The 23,880-nt window shown below is 48.1% G+C and overlaps 1 protein-coding gene across 1 annotated transcript in view; it reads right to left on the bottom strand.

The window, feature by feature from the left end:
• Nucleotides 1-23,880, bottom strand: part of LOC147725142 (NKG2-C type II integral membrane protein-like) — a 198,632-nt gene that overhangs the window by 7,044 nt on the left and 167,708 nt on the right. Inside the window, exon 4 of the mRNA XM_086918185.1 lies at nucleotides 9,633-9,823. Within this exon, the coding sequence (XP_086774311.1) occupies nucleotides 9,633-9,823 (191 nt within the window). The remainder of the gene's footprint in view (nucleotides 1-9,632; nucleotides 9,824-23,880) is intronic.

Here is a 23,880-nt window from a genome sequence, read left to right as displayed (position 1 = left end):
GGAGTCTGATAGCAGCGGGCCCAACATGGGGCCAGAACAGGAGCATCATGACAGACTAATCACCTCTTGTAAAAGGCACCCAGAGTCCCATAGTGGGTACAGAACCCGACCCAAGGAAACAGACTGCCTAGACACAGGCAGGCTGTGGTCGTCCCTATTGGATACTATGCAGCTGTCCATTAAGGCAATGCAATTTCATTCAGACAAAATGGATGTACAACTAACTATCCTTGATTCAGTTGCCAATCATGTTGCTAACATTGACCACAGACTTACAAACAAGGCTGAAATGATACAGAGGGTGCAGGACGGAACACAATTAACGCAAGCGCACTGTACCTGTTACACCATAGTGGACAAACTATCCACACTGCCTGTAGCAATGGGGGATCTGGTGAGCGACATTAGGAACTTAACGGACATCGCCAGGACAAACTCCCAAGAAACCATCAAAAAATACGTTATGGAGGCAATTGTCAGTAAAGAACCAGCCCCTGAGGAGATGGGCAGGGATAAATCCCCCTCATAGACCCATACCAAGGAGGATAGATCTAATATCCGCTCAAGTCCTCACTGGCTGAAAACATCAGATGACGCAGAAGGCCAGCAAACAGAGCCATCTTGGGCGGAAAGGTTAACCAGTAAGGGGAACAATGTAACGGAAGCGAGCAGCAACATGGAGCAATGTGAACGCATGCAGGAGTCAGAAGGGGAACCATTGATAGCTCAAGCCCCCAGCACCAAGGCGTGGAAAATGGGAAAATCAAGGAGCAGCGGACCCAAAATCGCAAGAAAAAGAGGAAAGGGAGAAACAGGAAGAAGAACATAACAGATTACTTCCCTCTTAATAGAGCAGATTTTGGGACAGCAAGCTTGGTCAACATTGCTACCTCTGAACACTGCTCGCTAAAGACAGATAGTTAAAGGGGGCCTTTCAATCACAAAGGCCTCCCAGGAGACGTCCCCCGAGGTATTTAGAGAGACACCCGAACCAGAGGGGAAAGCACACGCAGTAGAGCGACTTAAGCAAAATTGCAGCACGGAATGCAAAAATATATCGACCGGTAAAAACAGTAACCTGGTCTGGACAACTAACAGTACTGCACATACGCACGCCAGTTACAAACAGACCTTCGAGACATCACAGCAAACCCCAGAACCGGAGGTGGTAGCTCTCCGAGTAGAACAACCCACGCAAGACCACTCCGCGGGGAGAGAAACCACGCCGATTGACAGTAACGACAACCTGATAACTAACACCACTCTTGCACACCCACCTGCTGGACAAAAGCATGCTGTGGGGGGGGACAGCCAGTGGCATTGATCGCCCCCCTAACAGGCCAGTTAAATCAGACCAAGCACCTTACCATTAACACCACGAACCAGCGGAGACAAGCAATCTTATTCATCCCTGAATTCAAATCAAGAGGCCAGGGGAACACCCTTAATAGAGGGAACATCTTGCATCTGATTTAATCAATCAGGAGCTTGGCAGACATCAACTCAGCTGATCTTGAAGGAATTGAGTTCAAAACCAATGAAGAGCTATCAAAAAGAGAGATGACCAAAGCAACTTGGGCCTCAGATGAAATGGCAGGGAGGATCCTAGCTGAGGATGCCCAATTAAAAGCCTGGGGAATCAAAATACTTTTATACCAACAACCGGGCTTCCCTGATCCTCTAATACCTAATAGACCAGTTGACTCAGACTATTCACATATCAGGATCACCCAATCAGTCCTCAAATGGGCTCGGAGCACCGATGTGCATTCATCGGAAGGGAAAAGACAGGTTGACGACAGGATGACTGGACTTGGCTAGCTAGAACAATAAACTCACAAGGAGAGGGTACCTGACTTACTTCCATCAAAGACCGTGAGGACGGCCTGAACCTTCAAATATGCTCATGGAATGTAAATGGTCTGGGAAACAAGGTTTCGGACACAGAATTTCTCTCTTATATCCAAGGCTTTGACTTAATTCTAATGCAGGAGACATGGCACAAAGAACCTCAGCACCTACTTGGCTATAAGACCCATCATCCCCCAGCAACCAAAGGAGCTACATTTGGTCACCTAAATGGGGGCCTTTCTATTTACTCCTCAATTAGCTCCATAAGGGAGACAAGAGAAGTTGGCTCCACTCTAACCCCAACAAATGAGCTTCAAATTCTTGCACTGGACATAGAAGAGAGCAACGCTAAACAACAAATTATTGTACTAAATGTTTGCATTCACCCACGAGATAAAGCCAGAGGAGTCAAAATGGTGGGTACGGAAATAACAAAGTTACTCTCTGAAGAGTCAACAACCAACATTGTACTGGCCGGGGATTTCAATATGCATTGAATAGGATAGTATAGGATAGGATAGGAGTTTATAAAGCGCACAATTGCTGTGGCGTCTTGATGTGTGTAAGCAGAACTGAAACTACAACTTCAACAGTTTAATTGACAAAAAGAAACGTCTTAAGATTCTTCCTAAAAAACTTCCTATCAACTTGGAATCTCATGGCCAGAGGTAGTCTATTCCAGAGATGCGCTGCCCCGTTGGAAAGTGTCCTACCTCCCCATCTGGCCCGCTTAACCCTAGTCGTTTTAAGTAGAACTAGGTTAGTAGATCTTAGAAGGCTTGTGGGGGTATAGGGCGTAAAATATTTGGAGATCGCGTCGGCGCCACCTCCATAGAGCGCCTTATGAACCAGACACAAGGCCTTGAAATCAACACGCTGCTGCACTGGAAGCCAATGCAGTGATTTAATGCCCGCTGAGGTTAAACAGCCCCTGGAAATGTTCAGAAGCAGCCTTGCTGCTGCATTCTGAAGGGACTGGAGCTTTTCCATCTGCGTTTTGTCTATACCCAAAAAAGGGCATTACAGTAATCTAATTTGGATAGAAAGAGACTCACCATTACTGTCTTCTGAAGCTCATGCTCAAGCTAGGACTACAATCGAGGGAAATCGAGCTGGAGGAACAACTTATAGCTGGGAAGATTCCCACCCAGGTACAGGGCAAAAAGATAAAGCTGACAGCCCAGTCTAGGAACTTTATACAGGACATGGAGCACTTAAGCCTTGTGGTACTGATTGGTCGATTTCTTGGAGACCAACCCCCCGCAGCAACTTATCACAAAGCCATAGAAAGCTCTACACTAGATTACATGCTGGTTACTCTACAATTGTTTAGTAGGATTTCTAGTTTTAGGATCGGAACAAAAGAGCATAGCCCCAGGAAATTTCACTGTGTATAAAGGAGAAGCCCTAGATCTTCCCAGTGGAGGATCCTGCAACTATTTATACCATGAATCTCAGGAGGCTTAACTGCAAAACTAGCCAACCTGACAAACTCCAAACCATAGCCAAGTCAATCTGGGAAAAGCAAGCAGAGATACATAGTAACGCGAAAGCCCGTTGGGAAACAGTGACAAAACAACTAGGGGAACAACTTGTCAAAAGATCAGAGGGCCGTGTGCCAGATTGTAAGATCTCAAGCAGGAAACCAACTCAACAATTTACCAATGTCGTGTATACCAAATCTGAGGGCCCTCAATAAAGATATAAATAAAACTTTACGAAAGCTAAGACAAAGGGGTAATGAAACTACTGTACAAAAAACCCTTGCGCAATTAAAAGCAACAAAGAAGAAAACGATATAGCAAGCAAAAAGGGAAGCAGAAGAAATGTTGTTGGCTAAGCTCCTGTTTGATGCAAAGACAAATCAAAACACACAAGATGATGGACGGAATGTTGCACAATGGCAAAACATTCACCCCCAGTCACAGATCTGGGTTTAATCCATCGTTATTTTGCTCACTGGGGTGAATGTACGACATTGTTCTGCATTCTGTCCATCACCTGTTGTTTTTGCATTTGTCACCCCGAGTGGGACGGGTATGCTCAGACTTGAGTCCCGTGCTCTCCATGCCACTGGAATCAAGCTATCCAGGTTGATGAGGGCTGAAAGCCCGAAACTGGTCCTTGGATGCTTGTTTCCACTCCAGGGAGGACCTGGCTTGGCAGTTGGGGCTGGACTGTTCCCATGGGGCACAGGGTCAAGACTGATTTGCATATGGCTGGGTTCAAACTGGAATGGCATGGTGAGCAAAAAAACAATGGATTTAGGCACAGATCTCTGTACAGGAGTGAATGTATGACCTTGTTCTGCATTCTGTCCATCACCTGTTGTTTTTGCATTTGTCACCCCAAGTGGGACGGGTATGCTCAGACGTGAGTCCCGTGCTCTCCGTGCCACTGGAATCAAGCTATCCAGGCTAATGAGGGCTGACAGCCTGAAACCGGTCCTTAGATGATTGTTTCAGTCCAGGGAGGACCTGGCTCGGCAGATCGGGCTGGACTGTTCCCATGGGGCACATGGTCAAGACTGATTTGCATATGGCTGGGTTCAAACTGGAATGGCATGGTGAGCAAAAAAACGATGGATTTAGGCCCAGATCTCTGTACTGACTGGGGTGAATGTATGACATTGTTATGCATTCTGTCCATCCCCTGTTGTTTTCGCATTTGTCACCCCGAGTGGGACGGGTATGCTCAGACGTGAGTCCCGTGCTCTCCATGCCACTGGAATCAAGCTATCCAGGCTGATGAGGGCAGAAAGCCCGAAACCGGTCCTTGGATGCTTGTTTCCAGTCCAGGGAGGACCTGGCTTGGCAGATCGGGCTGGACTGTTCCCATGGGGCACAGGGTCAAGACTGATTTGCATATGGGTGGGTTCAAACTGGAATGGCATGGTGAGCAAAAAAACGATGGATTTAGGCCCAAATCTCTGTACTGGGGTGAATGTATGACATTGTTCAGCATTCTGTCCATCACCTGTTGTTTTTGCAAAGACAAATCAAAGCGCAAAATTCTGGCGAACAATAAATAATTTAGGTAAAACCCATGTGCAGGGCATCAATTCCCACCTAACAGAGGAAACTTGGGCAGGCCACCTCCACGATCACTTTAACCCAAGAGGGGAAGCTCCAGTACAGCATAACCAGGGTCAGGAAAGCCTGACAAGCTGAGCACCTATGGAAACATCAGCAGGAGGTCAACAAGAGAACTGCACTTCACGATTTTACAGATTAAAAACCGAGTAGCCAAAGGTAGGCCAGAGGGGGCACCTGGCCCCAATGGTATCCCCCAATATTGTTTAAAACTGACCCAAACTACTGGGCGGCTGCATTATTACAAGTGTTTGACTCCCTAGAAGAAGGAGCTGCATCCTAGGCTCCTGGAAAGGCTCCATATTATCCCCAATCTATAAGAAGGGAGATAAGAATAAACCTACTAGATACAGACTTGTAGCCCTAATTGATGTTGAGGCAAAATACTATGCCCGTCTCCTTTTTGAGGAACTAACAGCATGGGCAAATGAAAAATCCCTCATCCCTATCAATCAGACAGGCTTCTCCAAAGGCACTGGGACCATCACAAATCTACTTGCCCTGACGCTACTGATGGACGGTGCCAAAGCAGCAAATCTCCCCCTATTTTTCTGCTTCATCGATTATTCTGCTGCTTTTGACAGTATAAACAGGCAGAAGCTGTGGGCTAAACTAGCAAAGATGGAAATTGCAGCAGCACTATTAAAACAGATAATCCACTTACACACTAACACTTGGGTTCAAATAAAGCTAGGAACCGGAGAGTATCTGTTAAGGAGAATACCAACATCTAGCAGATTGAAGCAGGGCTGCATGCAGGCCCCCACGCTTTTTAACTTGTTTATGGCAGACCTTTCTACAGAATTAAACAACAGCACGTCTCATGCACCGAGGTTAGGGGGGCTGTCACTCTCTAACTTACTGTATGCTGACGACGTCCTAATAATCCGAACTCCAATTGGGCTTCAGCACTTGCTAAATACAAGTACCAATCATGCTGCATCTAATGGTTTAACCATCAACCTAGATAAGTCAAAAATCATGCGGTTCTACCCGAAAAAGAATACAACCGGGTTTCACTGGAACCTGGCAGGTGCACCCATGGAAGTCGTGTCAGAATACAAATATCTTGGGGTGATACTTGATGAGAAAGGTACCTTCAAGCCATAAAAAGAAGCCATAAAACAGAAAGGAAATTCCATAGCGGATCGCTAAAATCTCTGAAACATAAAACTGCCAGGCCAAGCTTTTACCCCTTACTACAAGTACTACAAGCAAAGTTAATTCCAGCTATTACATACGGAAGCGAATGCCTCAGGAGAAAAGATGAAGAGACTTTGGAACAAACTGTGCTAACAGCAGCAAGAATAATCTTTAGCCTTCCAAATTACGTATCTCCCGCGCAAATCAGGCTGGAGCTTGGCATACTGTCACAAAAAATAGCTCACAATGCAGTTTATGTGAAATGCTGGTTTAGGATTAGAAGCTCCGATAACTGCTCTCTGAATTTCCACCTATGGAAAGAGATAAACTCAAGCAGAGGTTGCACCCCAAAGGATGACCTGACCACATCCATAAACCGCCTAGGCCTGAAGGAACGCTGGGCAACTACGGGAACGCAGAACAGCTTTAAGTCTTTGGTAAATAAGACAGTAAAAAATCTATCAGTACTTGAAGACAAAGAAACACTCAGGAAAAGGTCCCATGGTTGGTGCGTGCTGCAGAGCTATACAACACCTGGCCTTCAAGGCTAACTGCATGCAGGCTTCAGCAGGAGGCTAAAAGAGAAATACCTCTGGTTTCGATTGGGGATTCTTCCTGTCCTCCTGTATCTACCACCATGGAAGCGAACCGTAGAAACAACCGAGTGCCGCCTCTGCGGAGAAGCTGAAGAGAGCATCATGCATCTACTATGTATTTGCCAAGGTCTGGACCTAGAACGACGCTTGTTCCTGAAATCTTTCTTTAACACCAAGAGGATAAGAACCTGCAGGCAAGCAGTGAAGGCTTGCTTTGGTGGAGGAGATATCCAGCTGGCATGCCGGTTTGTACAATTTATGGTGGCGGCAGAGGAGAAAATGAAGAGACCTGGAACACCATAAAACAGCTCTAAATTAGGTGCTTACCCTGTCTGGTCCCGAGAATGGCCTCTTCTTTTTTAAATTGGGGAAATGCCTGACATAATAAAGCTCTCCTTTGTCGCCTTGAAAACAACGGGGCTTTGGAAAGTCCCAAGGTCAAGAAGGACCAGTAGTAACTATATCATAAAAATTGAAAAAAACCTGATATATGAAACTATTAATTCTGTGACTTTTAAATATGAATGTAATTCTTAAATTCTTTTAATCTAGGTTTTTATATCTCAACTTTTGGACTAAGGATTGACTAAAGCACACTTGTTGATATAGACATTCTGTTGGAGGAAGGCTCATCCAAGCTGAAAAGGAAAACTTGGCCAGGCCAATTCCTCCCATATCTCTTTCTATCTTTATTGTTTGTGCAATAATGATGAACTTTTAGTGTACTATTTTTGTATACATTTGTTTTGACTTGAGCAATCTCCTTTTTCTAAAGTTTTTTATTAACTTGTACAATACATATTTACTTATTTACTTGCTTATTCAATGCGGTGCAGGCAGCGGCCCGTTGACGGAGTCGGTGGATCCGAGGCGTACATTGCAGGGCGAGACGGTGCTTCATTGCGGTGCTTGCAGCTTGCGGTGCGGCGACAGAGCTGGAGTTCGGGAGCTGGCGTCGATCAGTCCGAACAGCGGTACGAGTCGGGCGGTGCGTCGTGAAGCGTGCGAGCGGTGCCCAACTCCGATGTTTTCACAGGACTCGAAGTCAGCAACAGTGACTGCGTCGTGCAGGCCAGTACAAGTCGGTGTAGTGAGGCGTTGCAAGTCGCGGTTTCCACAGGTTACGGTGCAGGCAATGGCTCGGTGACGCTCAGAGCTTACGTTGAAAGATGCGGACGTCGTTCGATGCGATGCCTACAGGACACCGGGCTGGTTGTGAGAGTCGATCACAGCTCCCAGCCTCTGTAGCCACTGAAACAGCATTCCCAGCAACAATCCACAAAGGCTGGTGAATTAAACTGGTCCTGAGACTTCGGTCAGGGGCAAGCTCTTTTCGAAGCCCTTGGAGATCCTTCACAAGTTGAATAAAGTGCACACAAGGTCCTTTCTCCTTTCTTTGGCAGTCAGGCAACCACTGCAGGCCAATTCCCCAAGCAGCACTTCAGCTTAGGGATAGTCTCTCCTCAGGTTCTTAAGGTTCCTCTCCTCAGCAAAGGTTTCTTCTTGTAGTCACAAAGTGATCTAAATTCTTGGGTTCAGGGTCCCAATAATTATACCCCAAAATCCTTTGTCCTCTGGGGGCAGAGGGGCCTTTGCCCAGTCCAAACTAGCTCTGGAGCACTCTGTTTACATGACTCCTTCTTTCCTTTCACAGTGCAGGGTAGAAACATCAGACGACCCACAGGAGGTGGAGCCATCATTGTGGAAGGCAGGCAGAGCCCTATTCAGGTCCCAGGTGCAACTCCTCCCACCCATCTAGATGCAGATCTCTCTAATCACCACTGGGCTGACTCATTCTGTCTCCTGGAATCCCCCATCCCTGTCACTCAAAAACTCCAGACAAGGAATACACAACCTAGCAGAGGCAGGCCTGGATAGTTAGACAAGAAAATACCTACTTTCTAAAAGTGGTATTTTGAAACACAGAATGTTAAAACCAACTTCACTAAAATATGTACTTTATCATTCTGAGTTCAGGCATACTGAACTCGAATTATTACCAGGTTCCCTGAGTCAGTTAGAATTATAAGATGTAATCATCTAACTGCCCATTCTGGCCTATGGATAACAGGTAGCTTTGCAATAGTGAAACATGAAAATGGCTGTAATTCACTATTAGGACATGCCACATACACCAGGGTATGTCCTACCTTATACTTACAATGCACCCTGCCCTTGGGCCTACCATAGAGGTGTCTGATATGAAGAAAAGTGAAGGTTTAGGGACTGGCACCTGGGTGCACTTGCCCAGTCAACATGGCAGTACCAGACTGCACATAGGCCCTGAAATGGCAAGCCTTAGACATATTTTACAAGGCTGCTTCTGTGGGTGGCACAACCAGTACTGCAAGCCCAAGACCTCTGTGGAATTGTTAGGTATGACTTGTTCCTTGTTCTCCTTTAAATGGAGCATACTTAAGATGTGGAATTTTGTAAGTGTTCCAGTATATATTGGGATGTTATGGATTGTAGGGGAGGACTGGGAGAGACGGTGCAGCACTGTGAGGAGCTTCTGTACATCCTTGTATGAAGAATGATACAATAAACATCTTGGAACTACCTTGTTTGGTGTACCTCGTTACTACAACCTCCGATGTCAGTAGAATATATTTCATATGTACCAGACATTTGTATTTGAAAAATATGCTCAATGATAGAAGCAATAAGCAAAGTAAGACATGCTTTAAGATGCCGTTTTTGAGAGCAGCATAGCAGAAGGAATATATGGGCATTTTAAAAATCTGCTTAAAGCCCCAACAAGTGAGAAAGACATGACATTTATCATAAACTTAGGTCATGTCAAATGTGACCCAGTAATAAGTAGAATGGGAACGTGGGGTGCAATGTTTGAGGACACACAGATACTGCCTATGGTGCCAAAATACCTGCTTTCCTATGACTGATGGGCGACTGTCACTAGATGTATTATTCGTTTGTTTCATGTTCTTACCAGATCCTCCTGGGTGTCGAAGAGCGCGAGGGACCCGTTGTGTGAGGAGCAGAAGCTCTGGCTCTCATCCCAGGACCCCTCCTTTTTGTACATCACGGACAAGTAATAACACATGTGTCTACTGTAGAGCCAGTCCATGGGGCAGGGCTCTTTGCGAGAAGGCACTGGAGCATCCTGTGACAAACAGCGGCCTAAAAGCAGGAAATACGAAATAATCAGCAGCACCAAGACAGAAACCCATGAAACAAAATGATAAACAAGTAAATAACCACACGTGCACAACAGACAAGTTTTACTTGCAATGCACGGCTTGTGCATGACACCTTCAGCAAGAACAAACAAAGGTGTTACAGTTGATCACTGTTGTGATGTAACATCCCAATGCTGTCAGTGCAGTTGTACAGCGTCCACTCTCCCTGTCTCCTCCTACCTGGAGACAGCAGAGAATGGGGGATTGACAGAAGGTTCCATTCCATTTCTTTGGTCCTGAAGAGGAATGTAGGGAAAGTGAGGACTTGCCGTTTGCAGGTGTAGTAGACCAGAGACATTACTATTAATACTTTTGTAGACGAGATTAAAAAGTTTAACAAAGTTTCCTCAATACAGAAGTTGTAGGAAGGGGGGAGTCTCTAGTTGGCGCAGTGCAACACTAGCGACAAGCAGGGACTCTCTCTTCCTCGTCAGGGCTGAGGGTTACCTTCAAGACAACCTCTGCTTACCCTCTAGGTCAGGGTTCTTCAAACTGTGGGGCGCGCCCCCCTGGGGGGGCCCGGCACCATCCCAGGGGGGGCGCGCGCTCCACTCCGAACTTCCCTTTGTGCCCCCTTTGTCCCTGTGGCAGCGCACATCTAGAGACTCAGTGTGAGGGCGGGCGATTTCCGTCAGTGGGGCTGCAGGGGCCTAAGAGCTGAACAAAGCTCATTAGCATGCGAATGGTCTCTAAAGAGGTGTGAAGTGCTCGGGTGCGGCTGGCTGCATGTGTGTGTGCCCAGAAGCTGTGTCAGCCAGGGCACACACAAGCATGGTGAGATGAAGAGGGAGAGGGAGGGAGGAAGGAGACAGAGACTGATAGAGGGAGGGAGAGCGAGGGAGGGAGACAGGCAGACAGAGGGGGAGCGAGGGAGGGAGACAGAGACTGACAGAGCAAGAGCGAGGGAGGCAGCGCGAGGGAGACTGAGGCAGACAGGGAGAGCGAGGGAGAGTGAGGGAGGGAGACATGCAGACAGAGGGAGAGCGAGGGAGGGAGACAGGCAGACAGAGGGAGAGCGAGGGAGGGAGACAGGCAGACAGAGGGAGAGCGAGGGAGGCAGAGTGAGGGAGAGGGAGGGAGACAGAGGGAGAGCGAGGGAGACCGAGGGAAGCAGAGTGAGAGAGAGCGAGGGAGACAGAGGGAGGGCGAGGGAAACAGAGGGAGAGCGAGGGAAACAGAGGGAGAGCAAGGGAAACAGAGGGAGAGCGAGGGAGACAGAGGGAGAGCGAGGGAGGCATAGCGAGGGAGACATAAGGAGAGCGAGGGATGTCGGGTAGAGCCGGCCACCAGACGTCCGTTATGTTGCCATGTGGGTGAATAGATGTATGGGTGGAGTGGTGGATGTATGGGTGGAGTGATGGGTGGAATGGTGGATGTGTGGGTGACATGGTGGATGTATGGGTGGGGGGGTGGATGGATGAGTGAGGGGATGGACGGATGGGTGAAGGGGTGGATGAATGGTGGGAGAGAGGATGGATGCATGAGTGGAGGGATGGATGGGAGTGGATGGATGTGTGTATGGTTGGAAGGGTAAATGGATTGGTGGAGGGATGGATGGATCAGTGAAATGGTGGATGGATCGATGGGGGGGTGGATGGTGGTCGAGTCGGTGGGTGGATGGATGAGAGGTTATGGATGGATGGATTGATGTATTGATGCATGAAGGGGTGAATGAATGGATGGATGGATGAGTGAAGGGGTGGATGTGGGGATGGATGGGTGATTGAGGAGGGTGGATGGACGAGGGGATGGATGGAGGAGTGAAGGGGTGGGTGAGAGGTCAATGGATGGATTCATGAGTGGATGAGTGGATGGATGAGTGGGTGGATGAGTGGGTGGATGGGTGAAGGGTGGATGGAGGGATGGGTGGCTGGGTGAGGGGGGAATGGAGAGAGAGGGGGAGGATGAATGGATGGATGAGTGAGGACATGGATGAATGATTGGCAGAGTGGATGGGCAGGTGTGTGCATAGATGGGTGAGGAGAGGAGCATGGAGGTGGATGGGTCAGAGAGTGCATGCATGAGTGGGGGGAGGGTGGAGAGCGGGAGGGATGGATGGGTGGGTGGGTGGATGGATGGATGAGTGGGGGGTTGAGTGGGTGGACGGATGAGTGACTGGGTGGATGGATGAGTGGGTGGGGGGATGGCTGGATGGGTGAGAGGGTGGGTGGTTGGATGGATGAGTGAGTGGATGGATGGGTGGAGGAGTGGATGGATGGGTGGAAGAGTGGATGGATGAATGGAGGAGTGGATGGGTGAATGGAAGAGTGGATGGATGAATGGAGGAGTGGATGGATGAATGGAGGAGTGGATGGATGAATGGGAGGATAGCTTGGGTGAAGGGGTGAGTGGGTGAAGGGGTGAGTGGTTGGATGGATGAGTGGGTGGATGGATGGGTGGAAGAGTGGATGGATTGGTGAGGGTATGGATTGGGTGAAGGGATGGATGGATGATGGATGGATGGGTGAGGGGGTGGATGGAGGGATGGATGGGTGAGATGATGGATGGAGGGATGGATGGTGGATGAGTTTGCAAGTGGTTGAAGGGGTTTGGATGTGGATGGGGCACAGATGGAGGGAAGGAATGAATGGTGGGAGAGTTGGTGGATGAAAAGGCGTACATGATGGATGGGGAGGGTTGTGATGACTTCCTTTACCTTGGAGGATTGTGGTTTGAGCTGTGTGGTACGCCTCTGTCGTTTCGCCACACCCACTCACAGGCCTGCAGTTTGCTAGGCACTCTTGTTGTGTTGAGCATTGTTTTCCGGATATGGCCCGTGGTGTGCGCGTTGCAGTCGATCATGTGGTGTGCCGGATTCCCGAGGTTTCGGTCGGGTGGTGGGGGGGCCCAACATCTCGGGGAATTCAGCTGGGGGGGCTCAACCTGGAAAAGTTTGAATACCTCTGCTCTAGGTAGTGTGGCTTAAGCAGTCTTAGGCTAATCTCTGGGGCACATAGGGTTAAACATTTGCAATATTACACCATCACAACCAACCCAACACACAATGACACCAAACTGTATTTGTAAAAATATATACTCTTTATATAAATTTCAAGCAGGCTTGTAAATACAGTCTTGGTTCAATGTAAAACGGTTCCAGTATACTTTCAATTAAGTTGCCACAGTTCTTCCTTTAGCAATAATCAGTTCTTGGTGTTAGCGTCTCACTAACAGTTCTTATTCAGCGTGAATCCCCCGCATGGGGATTCAGGGCTCCTCCCGGTACTTTCCTCGGCCTCGGTGATCTACCGGACTTCCTCCAGCGGTCCGTTGGTCTCTCTGCGCGGCAGGGCGCGGTTGACGATGGGAGAGAGAGCGGGGGCCCTGGGAGCGCTCCGCACGCAGCTCCGAGGGCTGGGCGAGGCAGCGGGAAGGACACAGTACCTTGCGGGAGAATTGGTGGGGCGCAGGTCAATGCGGCAGCCCGCGTCGCGTTGTCTTCCGTCCGGTGCTTGGAGCGAGCGGCGGCTCGGCTCTGGCTCGTGGGTCGACGTTGCTGTGCGGGCCGGGTTGCACGGGCCAGCGCCTCGGGGTTTCCTGATCAGGAAGGCGCACTTAGGGGACAGCGCTCCTCGGCGCAGGCCTCTATCAATCCAGGCGACGTTCAGGCACCCCACGCAACAGCTGTTTCTCGGACAGCGGCGGCGCGTTCAGGGGCACGAGACACGAAGGGGGCAAGCAGGCACCGGGCGCCACCTCTCTTCACGTTGCGAGCTGCAGCTCGGGGTCAGTCACTGTGCTCGGATCAGCTGGGCTGTTCTTCACGATGCTTCTGGACCAGGCAGGCGGCAGTCACTTTCTTTAGAGGGAGGGCAGCTCCCAGAGCGCTGCTGAAGAGCGCGATGGTCACAGCGCGCTCCGCTTTTCCTGGAGAGGCTTGCAGAGGGGAGACCGCGTCTCGCAGTGGTTCCTCTGTCAGGGGGTAGCGCCCACTGTTCCTGGGGTGCTGGTCAGGGGGCAAGTTCACAAGCAAGCCCTTGGAGATCTCTCAGCAAAGTTTGGCACAAAGTTTCACCAAGCAAAAGTCTTCTTGTAGTCTTTTCTTTCCCTCTCCTTCTGCAGCAAGGCACCAGACACAGGCAAGAGACAGCACTCCTCCTTGTCCTTCCAGGTCCTTCTCTTCGGGCAGAGTTTCTTCTGTAGCACAAACAGGATCTAATTTACAAGGAGCAGGGCTCCTACTTTTATACTGCATTTCTTTTGTTCTTACAGGCCAGGGGGGCCTTTGCATAGCCACTTTCAGTCCTTGAGTACTTTGTTGGGTGCAATCCGGCTTCTGCTCTCAGTGTGAGGGGCAGGCACATCAGACGCTCCACAGGAGGTGGAGCCAGCATTGTGCGGACAGGGGCAGCCAGAGTACCTTGTTGATGGGGCATCGCCCTTCCTGGGCCAGGTGCCGGGTGAGTCATCAGTCGCTCCCCAGGAGGGTGGAGCCAGCATTGTGGTGGCAGAGCACAGCTAGATTCAGAGTCAAGAGCCACTCCTACCTCCCACTAAGGTGTAATCTTCGCATTCACCACCTGTCATCCCCCAGCCCTGTCACTCACACATCCCAGACAGTCAGATACACATACCAGCAGAGGCGGGCTGAAATGGTTAGGCAAGCAAATGCTAACTTTCTAAAAGTAGCATTTGCAAACACAGGATATTAAAATAAACTTTACTAAAAGAAATATTTTATTATTCCGAGTTCAGGCATACTAAACATGACTCTCTACCATGCTCCCTGAGCCTGCTGGGGTTATAGAGTGTAATAATTCCAGCAGCCCATTCTGGCCTAACGGGAGCAGGTAGCCTTACAATAGTGAAATATGAATTTAGTTGTAATTCACTACTAGGACATGCCACGCACATCAGGGCTTGTCCTACCTTACACTTACAATGCACCCTGCCCTCAGGCCTACCATAGGGGTGACTAATATGAAGTCAAGGGAAGGTTCAGGGGCTGGCAAGTGGGTGCACTTGCCCAGCCAGCATGACAGTACGAGACTGCACGCAGGTTCTGCAATGGCAGACCCTAGACACATCTTAAGGCTGCTTCTGTGGGTGGCGCAACCAGCGCTGCAGGCCCACTAGCAGTATTGGCATTCACAAGCCCTGGCACTCCTAGTGCACTTTACTAGGGACTAACAGTAAATCCAATGCACCAATCATGGACATCAATCACATGTACAATTTACAGTAGGGAGCACTTGCACTGCGGCACGGGTCGGCCGTGGCGCAGTGCCCTGAGTATCGGAAAACCAGCAAAACATCAGAGGCCCACCAGCAAAAAGTGGAAGGGAAACTCACGCCAAGGTGCCAGGTCTAACACGTGTCCCCTCCAGCTGAAATTTGGAGGGAACTACCCTTCCCCAGGGAGTTCCACATCACTAAGGCGGAAAAATCTGGACAGACCGTCAGCGTTGGCGTGATCTGTGCCAGGGCGATGTTCCACCGTAAAGTCCATACTCTGTAGAGAAATGGACCACCTCAACAGTTTCGGGTTCTCACCCCTCATTTGCATCAACCATCTGAGGGGCCTGTGGTCCGTCTGAACTCGGAAGTGAGACCCAAACAAGTAGGGTCTTAGCTTCTTCAGCGCCCAGACCACAGCAAATGCTTCTCGCTCTATTGCACTCCACCTACTTTCCCGTGGAAGTAACCTCCTACTGATGAAGGCTACGGGTTGGTCAAAGCCCTCCTCACGTCAAAAAAAGTCAATTCCCTTTGGGCAGATAGACATAAATACCACAGTACTTACAATAAATGACCTCACTAAAACAAAAACATAACAAAGAAGCAATGAAAAATGAAAATTCAAAAACGTGAAAACACTGTAATAGGATCAAAACATTAATACAGTTTATTGACATAGATCATGTTAATTAAAAATTGGGAAACACACACAGGACGTAACAATAAAAAATTAAAAACATTCCAATTAAAAAAGGAGCTAAGGGGGAAGGACTAAATTCAAACACTATTATGAATTTTCCTTAAATATGTAATCCACATTCACTCCTTGGGCATCAACGCATTTCGGCGGTATGAACAAGGTATGACCGCCTTCATCAGGGTATGAGTATATCTGTTTCCCAATAATTCTGTAAATTTAAATGAGATTGATCCAAATTAAAATAGTCAACCAAATCAAATACAAATTTAAAGAATACATTTTTCCAAAAAACACAATGGAATGTCCTACTTTATCTTTGAACATACATTTATAGCATTGCTTCCAACATTAAACAGCACATCAATACAGATAAAAAATGTCGTGAACAGACACTGGCATATTTTAAATCACGAGGAAGAACATACCCTAGAGAAACCTATCTTTGCTTTTAAAAAAAACAAAAATCTACGTGATTTATTGGTACACACTTACAGAGAGGATTGGACTGAGAATCAAAGAACCATTAAGGGTACCAGAGTTATTGGAACAACTAAATGCAGTACATGTAACGTGTGCTCCCAATGCATTGTGGGATCACAAATTACATGTAACACTAAGACTGTTGTTAGCAAGACGCACAACAACTGCAAAAGCAAGAATGTTGTATACCTGCTTAGGTGTCCATGTGATCTCTGCTATGTTGGAGAAACAGGCAGAGAGGTACGCATACGACTTCAGGAACATAGGTCTGCAGTGAGGACCTAGAAAATTACGGCACCAATTGTTGCCCACTTTCTTGAAAAGGGACACAAAGAATCAGATTTTGGCTGGTTCATCTTGGAAAAGATTAGGATAGGAAAAAGAGGTGGCAATCTTGTCTCCAGAAGAAAGGAAAGGGAGCAATGGTACATCTCCTACCTCGATACAGTAAAACGGGGACTTAACTCTAGGGAAGAATGGGAGCGTATCACTGGAGCAGTGTAATAGCTCCGGGTTTATTGTGTTACACCTGATTACTGCTGATTAGTAAAGATCCTTTCCTTGACTGGTACCTATAGAGTCGTTCCGCTTGCGATATGCCTCTTTGGATGAGACTTTTTCTAGGGTTTTATCGTCATACGCAGGCTAGGATTTGTACCAGCATTGTCTTTAACAAGAAATAAGGCTATCAGCTTGTTTGGTTTATTCTGCACTATTAGTGACTTTAGTATGAATACTACGTTTTGCAACTTACAACGCCAATCAGAAACATATTTACACTTATTCTGCTGTGTAGTATTCAGTCAGCTTTATATACACTTATTCTGCTGTGTAGTATTCAGTCAGCTTTATATACTCATTGCGCATCCTGCATGTTAATGCATGTGGTTTTATACACGTGTTTTTCATATATCGAATATAGCCTTTCACCACTACGTTATTTGACTTGGGAGACCTTTCGGTAGTCCGTTTTTTACTTCCATTACTTCCATTTCGTTACGACTAGCTCGTTACCTAGTCCATCATTGATGTCTATTATGGTGACGCGTGTCACTTTACTTCCGTGTTCTAAGGTATACGCCTATCACTTTGTGTGGTATATAAACGCTAGGCTGGAAAGCGGCTTTTGGCTATTCTTGATTATACGTGCTTTAGGACGGACGCGGGACGCCGGTTGAGCATACGCTAGAGGTAAGAGGGACGGGCTAGGTTTGCATTGCACTAACTCTTTTACCCTATCCGGGTTTGGACGTCTTTTTAATCCGGGGGTGCTCTGAGTTTGTTGTAATTTTCAGGACAGAGACCCATATCGAGTTACCCATATTAAAGGGAACCAGGAGTCATACTGTGTCCCTACCAAGTCTCACAATTATTCTGATTGTACCGCGACCGCTACCTACATTGCTACTACCTCGTGTAAGTTCATTTCTGTAATATTTTTAAATATCCGAGTCAGTGATATGTATATTTGAAACATACGCTCATAGCTCTTCCGCTTTTTCTGGTTGCTTCACAGCTTTTAAAATCACATTGCCGGAAGTATTTCAGACGCAATTTTGAAGTCGGATTTTACGGCAACAATCATGTTTTTAAACTAGTAAGTGGCTTGCTGATGATAGCCCCTTAAGGAGTAATCTTTGCTTGACATTTTTTGGATATGCTATAGAGACTAACGGTACTCCCGTCTTGTGTGTTTATTTTCAGCCTCCAGTTATAGTGCTGGACGTACTTGGAATTTTGAACGCTTTTTAGCTTCAGTAAGTTGTATTAAACTGCACAAATTGTCATTTTGTTTTAAAGATGGATGTGGCCCAATATTCTCTATATGTATTGGCCTTAATCTAACATATTTAGCAACTGATGAATAAGGTCTTATCCCATCCTACTCATGGGGTCGGCTATAAATTGATCCTATGAGTGCTCTATAGCACATGTGTAATATGATGCGAAGAAAGATTTATAACGTGGTTTATTGGATTATATTTGTCGCCGAAACTGAGGCTAACAGTATGGACTAAACTAAGGCTAAAAGAGAAAAAGCGAGGCCCTATCAGAGACCTGGGGAAGAAGTCATGACACGCTTCCATGCCATGGCCTGTAATAGTTTGGTTTATTTCAGTATTGACTATAGCACTTATATCAGGCTAAATTGACTAAGAAATCTATTCATCTCTATGTTTAGGTAAACCTTTGGATAATTCGCTGGTCGAATATCCCTATGAATGAATAAGGAGGATACATACCCCTTATGACGTACTGATTTAAGCACTTTTCCCTCGAGGTAGGTGATATATCATGCTCCATACTATTGCCACCCCTTTTTTATGGAGGGTCATTTACCTATATAAATATGTTTATATCTTGAACCGAGAGGCTTGATGTATGTTTAAAATGTATACACAATGAAGTATTAGGTACTGTTCTATTTAGAGACCTACTGTATTATCTTGTCAATATGCTGCTAAAGTCTATGAAATTGGTATATGTAATGTTCTTGAGCCGAAAGGCTGAGGCTTCATGTATGTTTAAAATGTATTCACAATGAATTTTTAGGTACTGCTCTATTTAGAGACCTATTGTATTATTTTGTCAATATGCTGCTAAAGTTTATGGAATTGGTGTATGTAATGTTTTTTGTATTTTTGTATTTTCTGTATTGATGTGCTGTTTAATGTTGGAAGCAATGCTATAAATGTATGTTCAAAGATAGAGTAGGACATTCCATTGTGTTTTTTGGAAAAATGTATTCTTTAAATTTGTATTTGATTTGGTTGACTATTTTAATTTGGATCAATCTCATTTAAATTTACAGAATTATTGGGAAACAGATATACTCATACCCTGATGAAGGCGGTCATACCTTGTTCATACCGCCGAAACGCGTTGATGCCCAAGGAGTGAATGTGGATTACATATTTAAGGAAAATTCATAATAGTGTTTGAATTTAGTCCTTCCCCCTTAGCTCCTTTTTTAATTGGAATGTTTTTAATTTTTTATTGTTACGTCCTGTATGTGTTTCCCAATTTTTAATTAACATGATCTATGTCAATAAACTGTATTAATGTTTTGATCCTATTACAGTGTTTTCACGTTTTTGAATTTTCATTTTTCATTGCTTCTTTGTTATGTTTTTGTTTTAGTGAGGTTATTTATTGTAAGTACTGTGGTATTTATGTCTATCTGCCCAAAGGGAATTGACTTTTTTTGACTTGTGTCTATTGTGGTACCCTATCCCTTTGGCTTAGGGGTCCCTCTCTCTTTTATTAGAGACAAAGCCCTCCTCAGTCATCTGTTAGAGAACAGCCCCTACACCATGCTCTGAAGCGTCTGTTTGCACTATGAATTCCTTGGAGAAATCAGGAGCCAGGAGCACGGGCGCCGTGCACATGGCAGTCTTCAGGGTGTCAAAAGCCTTCTGACAGGTGTCAGTCCAAATCACATTCCTGGGCTGCTTCTTCGAAGTCAGCTCTGTCAAGGGGGTCACAATCGTGCCATAGCCCTTGACAAACCTCCTGTAATACCCAGTGAGCCCCAGGAAGGCTCTCACTGCAGTCTGGGTCTTGGGGGGTTCCCAAGCCAGGATGGTCTCAATTTTGGGTTGCAAGGGTGCCACCTTGCCACTCCCCACTTGGTGTCCCAAGTACACCACTGAACCCTGCCCAATCTGGCACTTGCTTGCCTTGATTGTGAGGCCTGCTCTGCGCAGGGCCATCAACACTTCCCAGAGGTGTCGCAGGTGTTCTGGCCAGGTGCCACTGAACACCGCAATGTCATCCAGGTAGGCGGCACTGAAGTCATCCAGCCCAGTCAACACCTGGTTGACCAATCTCTGAAAGGTGGCAGGGGCATTCTTCATTCCAAATGGCATAACCCGGAACTGGAAATGCCCATCTGGTGTAGAGAATGCTGACCTCTCCTTTGCCCCATCGGTCAAGGCGATCTGCCAGTACCCAGACGTTAAATCAAACGTGCTGAGGAACCGGGCAGCCCCTAGCCGATCAATGAGCTTATCAGCTCTGGGGATGGGGTGCGCGTCAGTCTTGGTGACTGAATTGAGTCCTCTGTAGTCCACACAGAACCGGAGTTCAGGTGTGGCTCCCGGCGCAGCAGCCTTTGGGACCAAGACCACGGGGCTGGACCAAGGACTGCTGGAAGACTCAACCACCCCAAGGGCAAGCATCTTGGAGACCTCCTCCTTGATGCAGGCCCTGACCCTGTCAGTCACTCTGTAAGCCTTATGCTTCACAGGTAAGCTGTCTCCTGTGTCCACATCATGGACGCACCAATCTGTGACACTGGGAACCAGGGAGAACAGATCTGGAAACTGCCCCAGCAACTGGCGGCAGTCTTCCTGTTGTTCAGGGGTCAGGGTGGGTGAGAGGTTAACTCCATCCACTGACCCGTCTTTCTCACAGGCCACTAAGAGGTCAGGAAGAGGCTCAGACTCCTCCTCCATTCCATCATCAGTTGCCAACAACATGCCCACTTCGGACCTTCTTAAGTGGGGCTTGAGGCGGTTGACATGTAGGACCCTCAAAGGGTTCCTGGGCGTCTTCATGTCCACCAGGTATGTCACTGTGCTTTTGCGCTCCACAACCTCAAATGGACCTGTCCACTTATCCTGAAGGGCACAGCTTTCCACTGGGGCCAGGACATACACCTCTTGTCCAGGCTGAAGCTCGACCAGAGTGGTATTCTGGTCGTACCACCGCTTCATCTCCTCCTGGCTGGCTTCCAGATTTGCCTCGGCAAGTTGTCTGAAGCGCCTGGTTTGGTTTCTGAAGGCCAGCATGTAGCTATATACATTCTGGGGAGGTTTCCTGGGAGATTGCTCCCAGCCTTCCTTTACCAAACTCAGTGGTCCTCTCACGGGGTGACCGTACAGCAGTTCAAAGGGGCTGAACCCTAGGGACTTCTGTGGTACCTCGCGATATGCAAAGAGCAGGCATGGTAAGAGGACGTCCCACTTACGCCTCATTGGACCTTCCTGGCCCATGATCATGCCTTTCAGGGTTCGGTTGAATCTTTCAACCAACCCGTTTCCTTGGGGATGGTAAGGTGTGGTGAACTTGTAGGTTACACCACACTCTTGCCAAAGGGACTTCATATACTTGGATATGAAGTTGGTCCCCCTGTCGCTCACCACCTCTAGAGGGAATCCTACTCGTGAGAAAATTCCCATCAGTGCACGTCCCACCACGGGGGCCGTCACTGTCCTCAGAGGGATGGCTTCATGGTACCGGGTGGCATGATCCACCAAGACCAGGATGAACCTGTTGCCCATGGCTGTCTTGGGGTCCAGAGGCCCAACAATGTCAATACCCACTCGCTGGAATGGCGTACCGACCACAGGGAAGGGTTGGAGGGGAGCCTTGTTCTTCCCTCCGCTCTTCCCACTTGCCTGGCAAGTCGGACAGGTCCTACAATGAGCATCTGAGCTCTTGTGCATTTGGGGCCAGTAAAAGTGGGTGACAAGCCTGTCATAGGTCTTGTCCATCCCCAAATGTCCTGCTAAAGGCACATCGTGAGCCAGCGCCAGTAGGAAGGCTCTGAACTTCTGGGGTACCACCAGCACACGGGCTGACCCAGGTTCAGCAGCCTTAGGCTCTGAATACAGGAGGTCGTTCTCCCAGTACACGTAATGTGTTTTGGCCTGAACACCATTGGCCTGGTCTGCAGCCTGCTGCCGCATACCCACGAGAGAAGGGCATTCTTTCTGCTCCCTGCAGTATTCCTCCCTGGAGGGTCCTCCTTCTTGCTGCCAATGGGTCAGCTCAGGCAGGCCCCCCAGCTCGGCAATCTGTTCCCCTGTAGGCTCCAGGGCATCCCCCTCAAGGTCTGCTTCCTCCTGGACCGTGGGAACTTCAGGGGCCGGTTTCCCGCGCCCCCTGCGCCTTCTCCCTAAGGCCGGTTCCTGGGCCTCTCCCTCAGGCCCCAGGACCTCTTGATCACCCCTACTGGCTGCCATCGACCGGGTGGTCACGCACGCCCAGTCAGGTAGACCCACCATCCTCAGGTGAGTCGTCTTCTCCACCTTTTCCCAAGGGGAGTGCTCCAAGACATTCCCTAGCAAACAGTCAACAGGCATGGTTTTCCTCACACAGACCTGCAGAGTACCAGAGACCCCCCCCCACTCGAAGGGAACTTGAGCCATCGGACATTGACTCTCTGAATTATCAGCATTGATAACCCTACAGTAGGCATGGGGTACAACCTGCTCTTGAGATACCAGGTGCTGCCTCACTGCAGTCACACTGGCTCCTGTATCTCTAAGAGCCTCAGCTTCCCTTCCATTGATGATCACCACCTGCCCATATTTCTTAGTGTTAGAGGGCAGGTAGTTTGTAGGGACCATCTCACTGTCTCCTAGAGAGACTAGGGTCATCTGAACGGGATCTTCACCCCCCGGGACCATCACTTCTTCTCCTAAGTGAACACTAGTCCCTTGACGGGGCGGAGCACCAGTGGGTGCGGGTTTTCCAAACAGGCGACACTTGGGGTCACTGGATATGTGCCCCGGCTCACCACATTTGAAACAATTGAAGGGCCCCTTTGGAACAGGTCTACCTGTCGGGCCCCATTCTACTTTGGGGGTGGGGGAGGCTGAGAACCTTTCTGCTGGTCCCCTTGGGGATTACTTTGGGGGCCTTTTTGGAACCCTTTCTGTTTTCCCTTGTCCCCCCCACTCTTCTGCTGGGGACCCTGCCCACCCTTGGCGGAGTCTCCCACTGGACCCTTGTGGACCCTGGTGCTGAGCCAGCGGTCCGCCTCCTCAGCAAGCTTCCTCGGGTTGGACAGCTTGCTATCTATCAGGTGTTGGCGTAACTCAGGAAAACAGTGATCAGACAAGTGCTCCCATGCAATTAAATCAAAGAGACCTTGAAAATCATTCACTTTGCTACCCTTCACCCAACCATCCAGTGCTCTGCAAAAAAAAGTCACATACTCCACATACGTATTCCCAGGCCGCTTAGTACACCCCCTAAACTTCTGTCTATACATTTCAGGGGTAAGCCCATACCTGTTCATTAAAGCTTCTTTCATGTGGGAATAGGATCTCTGGTATTCAACGGGCAAATCTAGCAGGGTGTCTCGCCCTTCGCTAAGGAACCTTCCCCACAACCCCGCTCCCCAATCCTTGTCAGGGACCCGGTGGGAGGACATGGCTACCTCATATGCCCTAAACCACTGTCCTATGTCATCCCCCTTAAAGAACTCTTTTACTACATCTTTGGGGATGTGCACTCTTGACTCTACCTGCACCGGCGTTGTGCTGCCACCAGAGGGAGGATTATCCAAGTTTCTCTCTTTTAGACTCATCTCCCTCATTTTCAATTCATAATCCATTTGGTGCTTTCGCTCTTCCAGCGCCATTCTTTTGGTCTCAAGCTCCAGTTGGATTTTTAATTCTGCCAGCTTCCTTTCATGATCCCTCGTTTCCTTCCTGTCTGCCAGCTCCTCTGGCGACAGGCCTCTACCAAAGCTGTGCACGCTGTCTTGCTTTTCGAGATCCACCAGATCCACAGGTGCACCCTGCTCCTCAGTTGCATTCTGATCCTCAGGTGCATCTTGATCCTCGGGGGTCTTTCTGGACTCTATCCAGGCTTTCAGGGCTTTGTAGAGTTCTGGTTTGTTCCTA

The sequence above is a fragment of the Lissotriton vulgaris genome, chromosome 4_1 (assembly GCF_964263255.1).
Source record: "Lissotriton vulgaris chromosome 4_1, aLisVul1.2, whole genome shotgun sequence".
Taxonomy (NCBI): domain Eukaryota; kingdom Metazoa; phylum Chordata; class Amphibia; order Caudata; family Salamandridae; genus Lissotriton; species Lissotriton vulgaris.
This window is presented reverse-complemented; position numbering and strand designations above follow the sequence as displayed.